The 12,920-nt window shown below is 43.0% G+C and overlaps 1 protein-coding gene across 1 annotated transcript in view; it reads left to right on the forward strand.

The window, feature by feature from the left end:
* Nucleotides 1-279: 279 nt before the first annotated feature.
* The window catches only part of ERCC6L2 (excision repair cross-complementation group 6 like 2), a 54,664-nt gene continuing 42,023 nt past the window's right edge, over nucleotides 280-12,920 (forward strand). Inside the window, exons 1-3 of the mRNA XM_015412671.1 lie at nucleotides 280-356; nucleotides 3,883-3,942; nucleotides 8,149-8,567. Of these exons, the coding sequence (XP_015268157.1) occupies nucleotides 3,924-3,942; nucleotides 8,149-8,567 (438 nt within the window). The 5' untranslated portion in view covers nucleotides 280-356; nucleotides 3,883-3,923. The remainder of the gene's footprint in view (nucleotides 357-3,882; nucleotides 3,943-8,148; nucleotides 8,568-12,920) is intronic.

A 12,920-nucleotide genomic window follows, 5' to 3' on the forward strand; every position in this document is an offset into this window, starting at 1 on the left:
AACGGAAGCGCAAATCTGTGAAGAGCAAACGCTGCCCACAATCTGCAGCACACGAGGCCAGGCAGCGCCGCTGTCCCGTCAGTCTTTCACCACGGCGCAGCCCCCAGAGGGGTGAGGCGTAGCGGACAGGCGCAGCCAAGAAAACCGCGGCCAACGTCATCGCGAGAACTGACCGAGCTATCCACGCTGTGACATCTTGAAAGCAAAACAACTTCTCGGATGGAAAACCGGAATTGCAAGCTGTTTTTATTCTCGCGAGAGGAGGAAACGGCCTGTCCTGTTGCAAGAGCCGGCTGGCCTCCCAGTCCTAGAGCCGGCAGACGCGGTAGCTGTTGGCGACGGGCCTACGTACGCGCGTGAGTTCCGCGGAGGCGGGGTCCCCTCCTCCCCTCTTCAAATCGGAATTACCCACGGAAGTAGTGGAAGCCTTGGCATTTGTCTTTTTCGTGCTTTACGTTATTCAGTTCAGTCTGCTTTCTTAATGGCTGTGGGTTGGCTGCTCTTTACAGTGCGCTCCGAAACAGCGATACACCAGTGTAAGTTCGTTGAAATCATTAGGATTACAATGTGAAGGTTCTTACCCAAGAGGCACGTAGCTGTTTAAAATATCTTTCTGCGACTTCTAAAGCTGCATTAGGTGTAGCACCTGCTTAGGTGAAAATTCCTTTTGGGCCAGGTTGGTTGTCACCAGCGAACGCGCAAAAAGTAGGCCTGTGACACTTTAAAGGCCAGCAGTTGTGGTAGTGTGAAGTGTCCTCAAGTCACACCGGATTTATAGCGGCCCAATATGGTTTTCAAGGCAAGAGCTATTCAGAGGTAGCTTGCCATTGCCTGCCTCTGCATGGTGACCCTGGTTTTCCTTGGTGGTCTGTCATCCAAATAGTAACCAAGGCCAGCTGTGCTTAGCTTCCCAGGTCTAACAAGCTCAGGCTAGCTTGGACCATCCAGGTCAGCAGTTTTACTGAAGCATACACTTCGGGGGGCTTTGACAGATATATGGAGTGAACGGAATCCTACAGGTACTTACATATATACCACACATATGTCTGCATGGGAGAAGAATTAATGGTAGAGGTTAAAAGGCCATGAGTGCGGTAAATCTAGTTGGTGACAGGCTTAACATAACTGCAGAGGAGGTCTAGTGGCACTTTAAAGACTTAACAACATTTATTCTAGTATGAGCTTTCCAGAGACAGACCTCACACATGACTACCCCTCTGGAATGTGTTCATCAGTTTATTCTAATGAAATGCCCACATTTTTGTTACTGGAATAAAAAAAGGGAGAGGCGTTCTCTACATTCCATGCCAGAACGGGTATTCTCATAGCTCATGAATCCCCTGGTTAGTATTTGGATGGGAGACCTCCAAGGAATACCAGGGCTGTGAAGCAGAGGCAGGCAATGGCAAAACACCTCTGAACTTCTCTTTCCTGGAAAATCCTACAGCATCCCCATAAGTTGGCTGTGAGAAAAACTTTCTTGATTGGCTCCCTGGTATTTTTGTATCAGGGCCTGTCAAAAATCAGCTTTGCCTTGTCATTGCTGAAGGTTATATGCGTTTATGAACATACATACAAAATCATTTTCTAGTTCCACATCTTCCTACTCCTTCACTGGGTTCCATATAGTTGATAGTATGAGTTGGAAATAATGTTTCCTTTTTTAATTAGAAATATTAGAGTATAACCTGTTTCCCTGTGCTACCAGGGTTGCCATGTCTGTTAAATAGCATTAAGTGATCTTAAGTGTGTATAATCTCAGTCCATCTCATTCACTGTAAATACAGAATACAGGAAGTTATATACTTACTGAGTTTCACTGTATGTGAAACCTCAGTGTCCATCCAGATCTGGTTGCACTATCCTTCTGTATTACCTCCCAGCTTCCTTCCTCTAAGAACAAGACTCCTAAGTCACATTCATAACTTTGAGGCACTCCTGAATTTACTGCATTACCTCTGTCTCCAATTTGTAATAGTGGCCAGTCTTTACCAGCGGTCTGTGATGAGGAAACTGCAACCTTTATAACTAGATTGCAAGACATGTCTTTGTAACTTTATGAGGAGAGTATTGTAGTCCTGTCAGTATGGAGCTGACTAATGAATTTGGAATCTCTAAATTATGCTGGTATACCATATGGAGGCCCACAACATAAGGGGGTATATCAAAGGAGTTTGTTATACCAGAGAACTTCTTTATTGCCATTCAAGCACAATTTAAAATGCTGGTTTTGATTTATGCACTATAGTTCTAAATTTCTTAAACCTTAGATGTCTGAAACATTGCCCCTTCCTTTGTATGCCATAATTATTTTAAGGCTGTTGTGCTCCTCTTGGTGTTGTAACACACAGATGGGACTATGGGCTGTGTCTTGGAAAATAGCAGGTACCTCTTCCCCTAGAAAACCTCTTGCACAAAAACTAGCCATACCAACTAAATAGTTCACACTGATCCCTCTCCAATGATATAGACTGCTTCACAAAGGGTGATTTTCATGCACAAATACTACTACTTTGTGTATGAATTCCAGCAGTGGTAACATTCATTTGTTCCTGATGGGCAGCTTGTTTATTTAAAACATTTATTAGGCCCCGGTCACACGGCAAAGTTGCCGCGGGAGAGACACGGGAGTCCCGCAGATTTTCCGGGCGCGATCACACCCCAACATCGGGGAAGTGCAGTGCTCCCGTGGCGAACCTGTGGCTTTCCGCCGAAGGTGCGGATTAAAAAACTAGTACAAGGTACTAGTTTCCGGAAACCGCGGGCCAAGGGCGGGTGTCTGATCGTGTTTCTGGTGGACTTACGTGGCATCCGGCGCCCGTCTCCGCAGGTTGCACTACAGCGCCCAACAGCGCATGCGCACAAAGAGCGATTGCTACGATCGCGTGGCACGGCTTCTGTGCTGCGCTGCAGGATACCTGTCTGGTCAGCATCTCCCCCCTAACCACGAGACCTTGACCGGGACGTGTGCTTGGGCGGCCACGTATTAGTTTCCTCCGGGGCAATTAGCCACGCCTCCCCCCCGCAATTTCCGGCCCGTGTGACCGGGGCCTTAGTCACTTTTCTACCTTGTGGAACTCAAGGCAGCTTACAGTGGAAATAAGACAAGAATGATTAAAAACACATAAATAATTTAAAATCTCAGGACCACCAATAAACAAAAATTAAATTAGTCAAATACAGCTGGGGCACAGTAAGCAGACAGTGATATACAATATGCACAATGTACTTGTTTTTTGCGTATGGAATTTATTTCCATGTTGGAAAATCCCCATGTGGGACAGTGGGATATAGCCATAATTCATTCTTGCTAGGCAAACTACCTATCATTTGCAAGAATTGGGGCACTAAAGTGTTGTTGGATATGGTCCTTCATACAATTACCTGTATAGGTCGTGAATAGTTATTTCAGCTGTATAAAGCCCTATAAAGATAAGCTTCTGCTAACGAGTTGTGTAAGTTGTGTTAATGTACAGCAGTTAATTGATTATATAGAAAGGTCTTGGTGCCGGTGAGACCTAATTCAGCTGCAGCATTGGCATATTAGCTGGCATTGGCACTGCAGCACTTGGTGACAGAAAGGAACTTTCTTGGCTCTTACATGGGCAGGGTTTGTTACTTGTGAGCAATCCTAAGGGTTTCCAAAGTAGCTCTGTACACTTGTTTTGATGCAACTAAAAGTAAGGAGATTTCGGGATTTACTTTCTCTTTTATTTGGAAATTTACTTTGATAGGAAATTTACTTTGATAGGATTTAATGTGGGTTTTTTTAAGTCATACTGTTCTTGAAGTTACCATTTTGGGTTTGGCCATCATCCCGCAAAGTATAGAGAGGTAAATTGTATCAGTTTGCACAGATTGATTGTTCTTTCCTTTTTTCAGTTTCGTACGTGTTGGAGATCCATGCTTAGTTGTAACTAGCAATGTGTGACCATCTGAAAGGTAGGTGATGTATTTATTAGTAGTCTTGAAGGGAAAGGATGGTGTTGAGATCTCTCAATATATTATACTAGGAATAAGGCCCGTTGTGGAAATAAATACAACAATCTATAAAGAGGCTCTGGGAGAGTGCCAAGGCCTTGGGCACTTAGCGTCAATGTGCTGTGGCGAACTCAGAAGGGTATAATGACACAGAGTCCACCATTTTCTCCAGAGGAACTGATCCCTGCTACCTGAAGAGCAGTTGTAATTTTCAGTGATCTCTACCCTTCACCTGGAGATTGGCAACAATTGTTACCCAGGAGGGAATGGCTGGTTTGGAGGGTGGAGTCTATGGCATTGTACCTGTCTGAGGTCCCACCCCTCCTCAAACCTCACACTCTCCAGGTTCCATCCCTCAAATCTCCAGAAATTTCCCACCTGGAGTTGGCAATCCTATCTCCTTCCCAGCCAATCATCAACCTACCTTTATTTCCCCATCTCTCTTCAGCTTTCCATTTCCCCACACACACACATCTGCAGCCTCTTCCGTGCTATGAAGCCCTGACTGCCACAGTCCACCATTTCCTCCAGGGGAACTGATCTCTGCCATCTGGAGAGCAGTTGTAATTCTGAGTGATCTCCAGCCCTCACCTGGAGATTTGCAACAATGGTTTCTCAGGAGGAAAAATAGTCTTTCTCAGCAATGGGGACCAAAGCAGCTTACATCATTCTCCTCTCCCCCTTTTGACTTGCACAACAACCCTGTGAGGTAGATAAGGCTGAAAGCCTGTGAGTGGTCCAAAATCACCCACTCGGCTTCTACAGCAAGAACTTGGATCTAGCAGACCCTACTCTGAAGCAGCCAACCTCCAGGTGGAGCCTGAAGATCACCAGGTATCACAACTGAACTCCAGACAACAGATCTCTCCCCCCCTGGAGAAAATAACTGCTTTGGAAGGTGTGCTTTATGGCATTCTGTTCAGCTGAGGCCTCTCCCCTCCCCAAAGCCTGGCTTCCATAGACTCTACCAGAAAATCTCCAGGAATCTCCCTACCTGAAGCTGGCAACCATAGTCAGGACTGGCCCCAATGAGTTCCTCACAAAGGCCTGCAGAGGGTTTCCTTCCTTTGTCTGAACCAAGCTTGGTTGCCTACCATGGCGAAATGGGCTCCAGTTTACAACTCAGCTGTTTGCCTCCCACCCTCGTCCCATGAGTTTATCTCACTCCATAAGTTCGCTGCCACCAGTCACGGAATCGTCACTGCCTTTTTAGAGGGACAGTGAGACCCCCCCGGGCCGAATCTCCCTATTTGGAGATGGAATCCCCAGTCTTTGAGGGATCCCTGGAAAGTTGGCAACCTAAGGGTCTGGCCTTTCCTTGCTTCCCTGGGGTACCCCCTCCCTTTGGTATTGTGCAGAGCGGGGGAGACTATGTGATCAGAGCACAACACAGATTATTAGCCCAAATTAAAGAATTTAACTATTTACACAGTTATGGAGCACACATACACTGTAGGAGTAAGCAGACACCATGAACCAACAGGGCATAAATCAACAGGGGTTAAATGCAATCCTCTTCCCCTACACACAGTACTCTCTACCTCTGGAGGTTGTGGGCTCAGGATAGGATCTTCAGCCACTCTCTCTTGCCCAAGAGAGCACAGAAACTTCCATTCATTCCCCAGTTCAGCTGACTGTGGAGTGGCTTAATTTCTGCTGCCTCCCAGGGATGAAGACTGCCTCCTCCCTGGATGGGCTGCAGTCTATATTGATGTCGCCCTGCCTGTTGGGACAGTCCCTGTTTTCCCGCACTTTTTGGCCTTGGGGCAGCTGGGAACTGTAGGCCAGCAGATGAGGAAGCCCTATTCAGCCCAGTGAGTGATACCCCTGCAGGCCCCTCTCTGGAACTACAGCTCAATTAAACCTGATGGGGGGACATGTTAAACAAAGAACCACAGCCATCTTACAAACACAGGTAACTGCCATTTCGTTACACCTACCAACAGCCACTGAGGGAAGAGTTATTCCCACACAGGAGGCAAGCAGGAGAGAAAGCCGTTCTGACAGGGCACAGTGGCTGAAGGGGGAGTGGGCAGGGAAGAGGAGCAGATCCAGCACCCGGCACGCAGCCATTGGCACACTGTCAAAGTGACAGGTCAGGGAGCCAAAGGCTGTGGGAGTGTGTGTAATGTTCAGAGAAGAGTCACACGAAAAGAGGATTATATATAAGGAGAGACTAATATCGAGTGTTATCTAATCATATGCATGAAGAAGTAGGCCTCATTGATTTCCATGGGCATTCCCAATAAGTATATGTATTGTTATATCCTTAAATAGCGCCTCTTGGACAAGATTACTCAGCCTAAGTAAATGGCCCTTTCTAATGGTAATTAAATTTTGGATGAAGATGTAATGCTTAATTTGATGCTGAAGCACATATCTTATTTTGATTCAGCATCAAAGTGAATGCCATTTTTAACCCTTTTTAATCTGGTATTTTGTAAATTCCTTTACAAGGTATGCAGATCCTGTCCATTCAGAGTTAAATTTATTTTAAACAAAAATGTCTTGTGGCATCTTTAAAGACTAACAAATTCATTATGGAATAGAGCCCAATTCTTTAGGTGTGGGAGGTACATCTTCAGTTGGAAGGCTTAGTGCAATCCTATGCTCACTTTTCTGAGCGTAAGCCCCACTGAATAGACCTCAGTAGGATTCTGAGTAGACATTCTTAGGATTGCTGTCATATTAATATGTGTACATATGCACAAATTATTTAACAGTGTAGTCAGAGGACCTAGAATACATGGGATTCAGGCTATAACATTTCTGTGTGAAAGTACAATCTATACAAAATAAGCAAACTGACCGTTTACCACAGCAATAATTGACAGGAAAGCATGTGGTTTTTCAGTCTGTTATCCACAGTTTCTCTGTCAGTTTCTTGTCCAGAGTTTCTCTGTCATGTAGTAAGTTAAGATCTTGGCAGCTAAATGACTACTTCATGTCTAGAGAGGAAAGCTCTTAGAGCATCTTGCCAGCTACAACTGATTGTGTTGTCCTTTTCTAGAAGGAGGGCAGAAGACTACATGAGAAGAGTTTTGCCTTACTTTTTAGCATAATGTTCTATGGAAATATAACTTGCTACCCTTCCGCAAGCTATTATTGTTGTGAAACAAGATCTTCTTTTGGGCTTTCTCTTTCCGCTCTTGAATGTTTTTGAAGTTTAAATACTCTCCTTTGCCATTATCTTTCCAAAACAATTGTGGAGGAAATCAACTTTGTTATCTTCAAAGTTATCCCAGGGCTTTTGGATAGCAGTACTGAAAATAATCAAAAGTTACTAAACTGAAGGCTGTGTTTGGGGAAACTATTGTTGCCATTGTCTGGGGCAAAGAGGACCGCAAACTGGAGGCCCACAGAGTCTCACAGGAAGTGGGAACAATTTGGAACTCCCTCCCTCCCCCCAGGCTTCATGATTCTCAGGTGCTTGAGCTGGCTGATCCTGTTCTTTGATCTTTTAACTGACTCTGAACATTCTTGAGAATATGCAGTTCTTGTTAGGCCAGTTTGGGGTTTCTATTTTTGTTTGTTTCTTTGTGTTAATTTTCAGAATCATATTTTTCTGCACACCTTGTCTTTGAACATGCTGCTTTTATGATTGGTATGGGGGGTAGCCACTTTTCTATTAGATTATAATTATGATGTATCAGTTTAAACTGCTAAGTGTAGTTTGTAGCTGTTATTTATTTTGCTGAGAGCTTTTAAAAGCCAGTTTTAATAATTAATTAATGAAATTGGTTGTGTTATAAAAACCAGCCATTCAGGCATCCATGTTTTGAATATTTGTCTGCAAATATTTCACAAGCCCGCCTATTATTTTTCCTGTTTCTTTTTTATTTGGTTAATGATTGAAATATATCATCTCCATTCAGTGTGATCAACATTGCTTAAACTGAGTTGATATTTGTGTAATGAACAGAAAATTGGGAAGGCGTTCTTGTCAGAAGGCCAAGCTGGCTGATTTCTTGGTTTGTTTATTTACTTATATTTTTCTGTTTTTTGGTGTGGGTGCTGGCAGGGAGTGAGAAATGTGGTAATGCTGATGGATTGTTATATGAAACCCCCCCCCCGTGTAATCTTCAACAGGCATTTGTTTGCTTGTTTTTAGAACAGTTAAATGAATGGCAATACACTAATTTTCATTTTTATATACTTTTTTTATAGAAAGGTGGCATGCTGGGGATAGATGCATAGCTCCTTTTTCTGAAAATGGGAAACTTTGTGAAGCCACAATAACATCCCTTGAAACAGATGAGAATGGAAAATGTTTTGCTGTTGTTTCTTTTCGGGGATCTCAGGAACAGAAAATACCCGTGGAAAACCTGTGTAGAATTAAAACTACTGCACAGAAGAGCTTCATATTTGATGATGAAGATTTGGAGAAGCCTTATTTTCCTGACAGAAGGCTTCCTTCACCTGCAGTTGCCTTTGAATTGTCCATAGATGGAGATTATATCCCTTATACAATTAATAGGTACCTACGTGATTATCAAAGGGAAGGTGCCCTCTTTATGTATGGGCACTATGTGCATAAACGTGGATGTATTCTTGGAGATGACATGGGCCTTGGAAAAACAATACAGGTATTTTATTTTGTTTTACTCTAAAGGTATTTTGTTTTCTTGAACAAAGAATTAACTGAGTTATAGGTTTAAGCACTGTAACAAATTAAGATTTTAAGCTGCTCTTAAAATTCATGTCTGATTTATCTTGTCGTTTTCATATTTTCCAAAGCATTTGTGGTGATCTATTATTGCTATATTTAGGTAGTTTGATGTCAGATTGGACCACTACAACTCTTCTAATTATGGCAATTTGAATAGAAGAGAAAATGTATTTCAGTTCGTGAAACAAAAGTGATACCTGTATAAAGGTGCGGAGTTAATTTTCTTAAGTAAAAAATTTAGTACAGTTAAAGTATTCTAGTGCTATTTTCAATATAAATAGTGTACCAAAATTCCAGAATCACAACTGAAATTCATTTTCCTTTTATAACTAATCTATGAAAGCCAATGATTGAATCTTTACAGGAAATATTTCATTAGCACACCTTCATCATGCCCATCTGAGGATCTTAAATTTCTCTAGATTGTACTTATATTTTAGTTTTTATGAAAGTAGCATGTAGAAGAAACAGAACAGGAATTGTTATAAGAATGGTCAGTCTTCAACATGAGAACGCTTAGGTTTTTTAAAAAATTGCAAAGCTATATAGCAAACATTCTGATCCTACAATATTTATAAATTTGGGGGTACTCAAGAAGATTTTGCAGAGAACTTTCTTGGATCTTTTCGTTTTTGATTTTGAGTTTTAAAATAAATATATATATTTTCTTCTGTTTCTTTTCCTTCTCTGATAATGGCTAGAAATTTAGGATTGGAGTTTCACTAGCAGTAGGCTCCTTGCCCTGCAGTAGGAAAATGCCACCATTGGTGGAATGGATTTGTGGGATCTAACCCTTAGACTCCTCAGTTCTTAAAAAAAACCCTCTAGAAATAAATTAAAATGTTGATAATAATGAAAACAATGCTATTATTCTAGTTCCTTTTGTTATTGAATACAATAATAGTGTTGTTCTGGCTTTTCTGTCCTGTCCATACCTTCTGGAAGATGGTGCAATAGACAGTCCCCACCCCCAGGAGACAATTAGTGAGATTGGTGTGAGGTCTTTTATTTTCCCGGAGTTATCACAAAATGGGAAATATTCAAGAAGACTCTTGTGTGTACACAGTCAATACTTCCCTTTAAAAACAAGGATAATTTCCACTTGCCCTTTTATATTGCCTATTGGGAAATTTTATTGCACTCTGTCCCAGACACGGGTATATAGCACACATTGCAAAATGAGAGTTTGTGAGGAAAGATAAGCCTGTAAAAATGCTTTCTTGTCAGCATGGGGAAGGATGTTTGTAACATTATTTTCCCAGAATGGCAATTCATTCTGACACTGTGTGGATAAAAGAGCATTCAAATTGTATGAGAAATCAAGGAATTAAAATTCCTGTTGGCTCATTTTTTCAGATTAATTTCCTTCCAATTTGTTACGTTCTGTCTTTTAAAAGAGGTATTTGTTTGTGGTTTGCTATCTATCTCTTTGCTAATAGCAGAAGCTCACAATGAGAAAACCAGATTGCTGTTATAAATATCTTTTTTGGAACAGCTGAACTGTGAGCTGTATGCAAATGTTTATCCCAAACTGTTTATTTTTGAATTATTTGTTTTTTAAGCCTAGCTATCCGGACTGTGTGATAAACATCTGTTTTAAGGCAGGCTATTTTATTAACTTGATTAAAGTAGTATTGGTTTTTAAGGCTGGAATAAACCTAGGGCAGAATAGCATGTAGTTAAAATTAGCACATTAGAAACTAGTCCTGGGAACTGCCTGCTATTGGTGGGTGTCTATACGTGCATGGATCCCCTTTCATAGTTTGTTGGCAAGAATGTCTATCTGCTCATGTGAGTCGTGTTTAAAGAAAGAAGACCGGAGACCACATCCACTTCTGTTCATTATCACTTTCTCAGTATTTTCTCAGAGCAAGCAGTGCTATTGTTATATGTGTTTTTAGGCGCTTGAGCAGAAACTTAAAACAAGAAATACTATTCTGTTGGGATTTTTCTTAAAGTTCTAGCTGCCTGGATGCTAAAGAACTGTGCACTACAACACAAAAGCAGCACTTACCTATAACACACAAAAAAGACAGGAATATATATTCACAAACAAATGGTGAAATTCAGGAAATTATAAAATGTACCCCCAGTGCCTCAAAATTCTTACTTAGATTTTCAGAACTTATATATTAGGGCTCCATGGGGCAGAAGTGGCCTTTGCATAAAAAAGAAAGACAGCGAGGATAGCATCCTATGATTGAATAAGGTATGTGAGTGAAAGCCTGACTATATCTGCATCAGTGTTCCCCTTCAGTGGGGGAAGTCATCCAAAGTGGTTAGGTCATACCGCCTCTTGTTCTAGGCAGGGCTGTGCAAATTTGTGTAGACTGTATTGGCTCCAGGGTGAGGCTGTTCTTCCAGTTTCAATAGCCCCGCTGCTTCAGCAGGATGCTCAAGCCTAGCTCCACTTTCTTAGAGACTCTTGCCTTATTGGTATGGAAGATGGAAATGCCTTGAAGAAAGGCCCCGTCGTCGGTCTTAAAAAGAAAAAAGAGACCATTAAGACAGGCCTCTCCCACCTGAGGCTCCAGGCACTGGATACTGGCCAACGGCAGATATTGCTATAGTGGCACAAGCTACCATCAGTGTTGGCAGACCCGAAGCTTCAGCTTGTTCCACAGCCAGCCCTCAACTGCACAGGAAAAGCCTGGCAGAGATCTACTGAGTCTACCTGCTCCCTTGGAGTCTCTTAACTTGTTGGTATGGAAGATGGAAAGGCCTTCAGGAAGGCCCCCATTGCTGGTCTTAGAAAGCAGGGGGAGACTGTCATGACAGGCCTCTCCTGCCTGAGGCTGTAGGCACTGGAGACTGGCATGGGCCTCTAGTGTTGATGGCAGACTCAAGGCTTCAGGTCATTCTGCAGCCAGCCCCCAACTGCACTGGAAAAGCCCATCTATGCCCTACTGGGTCCAAAGAACGATGAGGAGATCTCAGCGAGTGGCCCTTCCCATACAGACTCAGAGTCTTCCAGGCCTACAAGGAGCGACAGGATTGAAGCTGAAGGTGAGCCCCCCCCAGAGATATAAGGACAGTGGGATAAGGACCTCCAATGTAAAAAAGGGGCCAATCCAAGCAGGGATGGCAGCACAGCAGAGTAGTTTTCTCTCTCAAGCTTCTCTGAGGCTTTCCAAGTAGATTTGGCAGTTTGGGAAAATTCCAGTAGGGTGGCTGCTCAGGTTTCCCCCTCATTTCCCCCCCCCTCCACAAATTGGAGGATGCGGGCTTTCAGTCTGGCCTAGGCCTCTCCCAGCCCTGTGCATATGCAACCAGGAATCGTGTTGGCCTTTCTGTGGCTAGGAGTACCTGGCCTAGTGCTAGTTGTAGCGGATCTCACCCTTAAGGACATCGGGAGCTTTTGAGAGCTAGTTAAAAGAGATGTTCCCTTTCTCCCTCACCACCCATGTCAGGCTTAGGTTTGGGGGTGGAGGAGCTCCTTTCAACCATAGGATATATGGCAGCAAGCTCTGATAAAGAGGAAGGGGAATGGTCAGAAAATTCTCCTAGGCCTTTCCTAGGGAAATTCTTGTAAGCTTTTCCAGCCAGAGCATTTCCAAAGATTTAAAAAAGGTGTCTTTTCCTCCTCTTAGCTAACAGTTGGATACAACAAAAAAACCTAGACCACTGGCTTCAACCAATTTAGATACTAGAAGTTTTAAGAGACCATCCAAGGTTCCTCAGTTTGTCCATTCCCTGAATTCTTTGATTACGTGCTAAAGGCAGAATGGGCAGATCCAGGCAACGGCACTTTCTTGCAGACATAGGAGGGAAAAGTCTTCACCTTTCCAGCAGGTATCATGAAAGACTTCATGTCTCTCTACTAGATGCTCCGGTAGTAGTCTTACATTCAGGAACAGTTTTACCTAAGGATGTGGCCAGTGTGTGTAAGGATTCAGTGGCTAATAACAATAATGAGACGGCCCTAGGGAATCCCCTGCAGCAGCCTCTCTGACAATCTGAGCCCCTGCTTTGCTCTCAGATTTCGCCAGGGCCATCATGGTTTGAGCTGATAAGCTCCTTCAGGAGCCAGACACTGACCCGTTGATGCTTAAGAGATCCATCCTAAAGATTAAAAGGGCTGCAGATTTATCCACATTTGAAAACACACACACAAAAGGGAACAAAAGGATTTTAGGAGCTCCTGCATCTGTGGATATAGGTCTGGATTCCAGCAAAGACAGTTCTCTCCTAACAAACAGGACAGGAACCAAACAAAACAGAGACCAACCACCTGATTATATGGTTGGGGATCGACTCCAGCAGTTTCCCT

Source organism: Gekko japonicus, unplaced genomic scaffold, assembly GCF_001447785.1.
Source record: "Gekko japonicus isolate JY-2015 unplaced genomic scaffold, Gekko_japonicus_V1.1 scaffold355, whole genome shotgun sequence".
NCBI lineage: Eukaryota > Metazoa > Chordata > Lepidosauria > Squamata > Gekkonidae > Gekko > Gekko japonicus.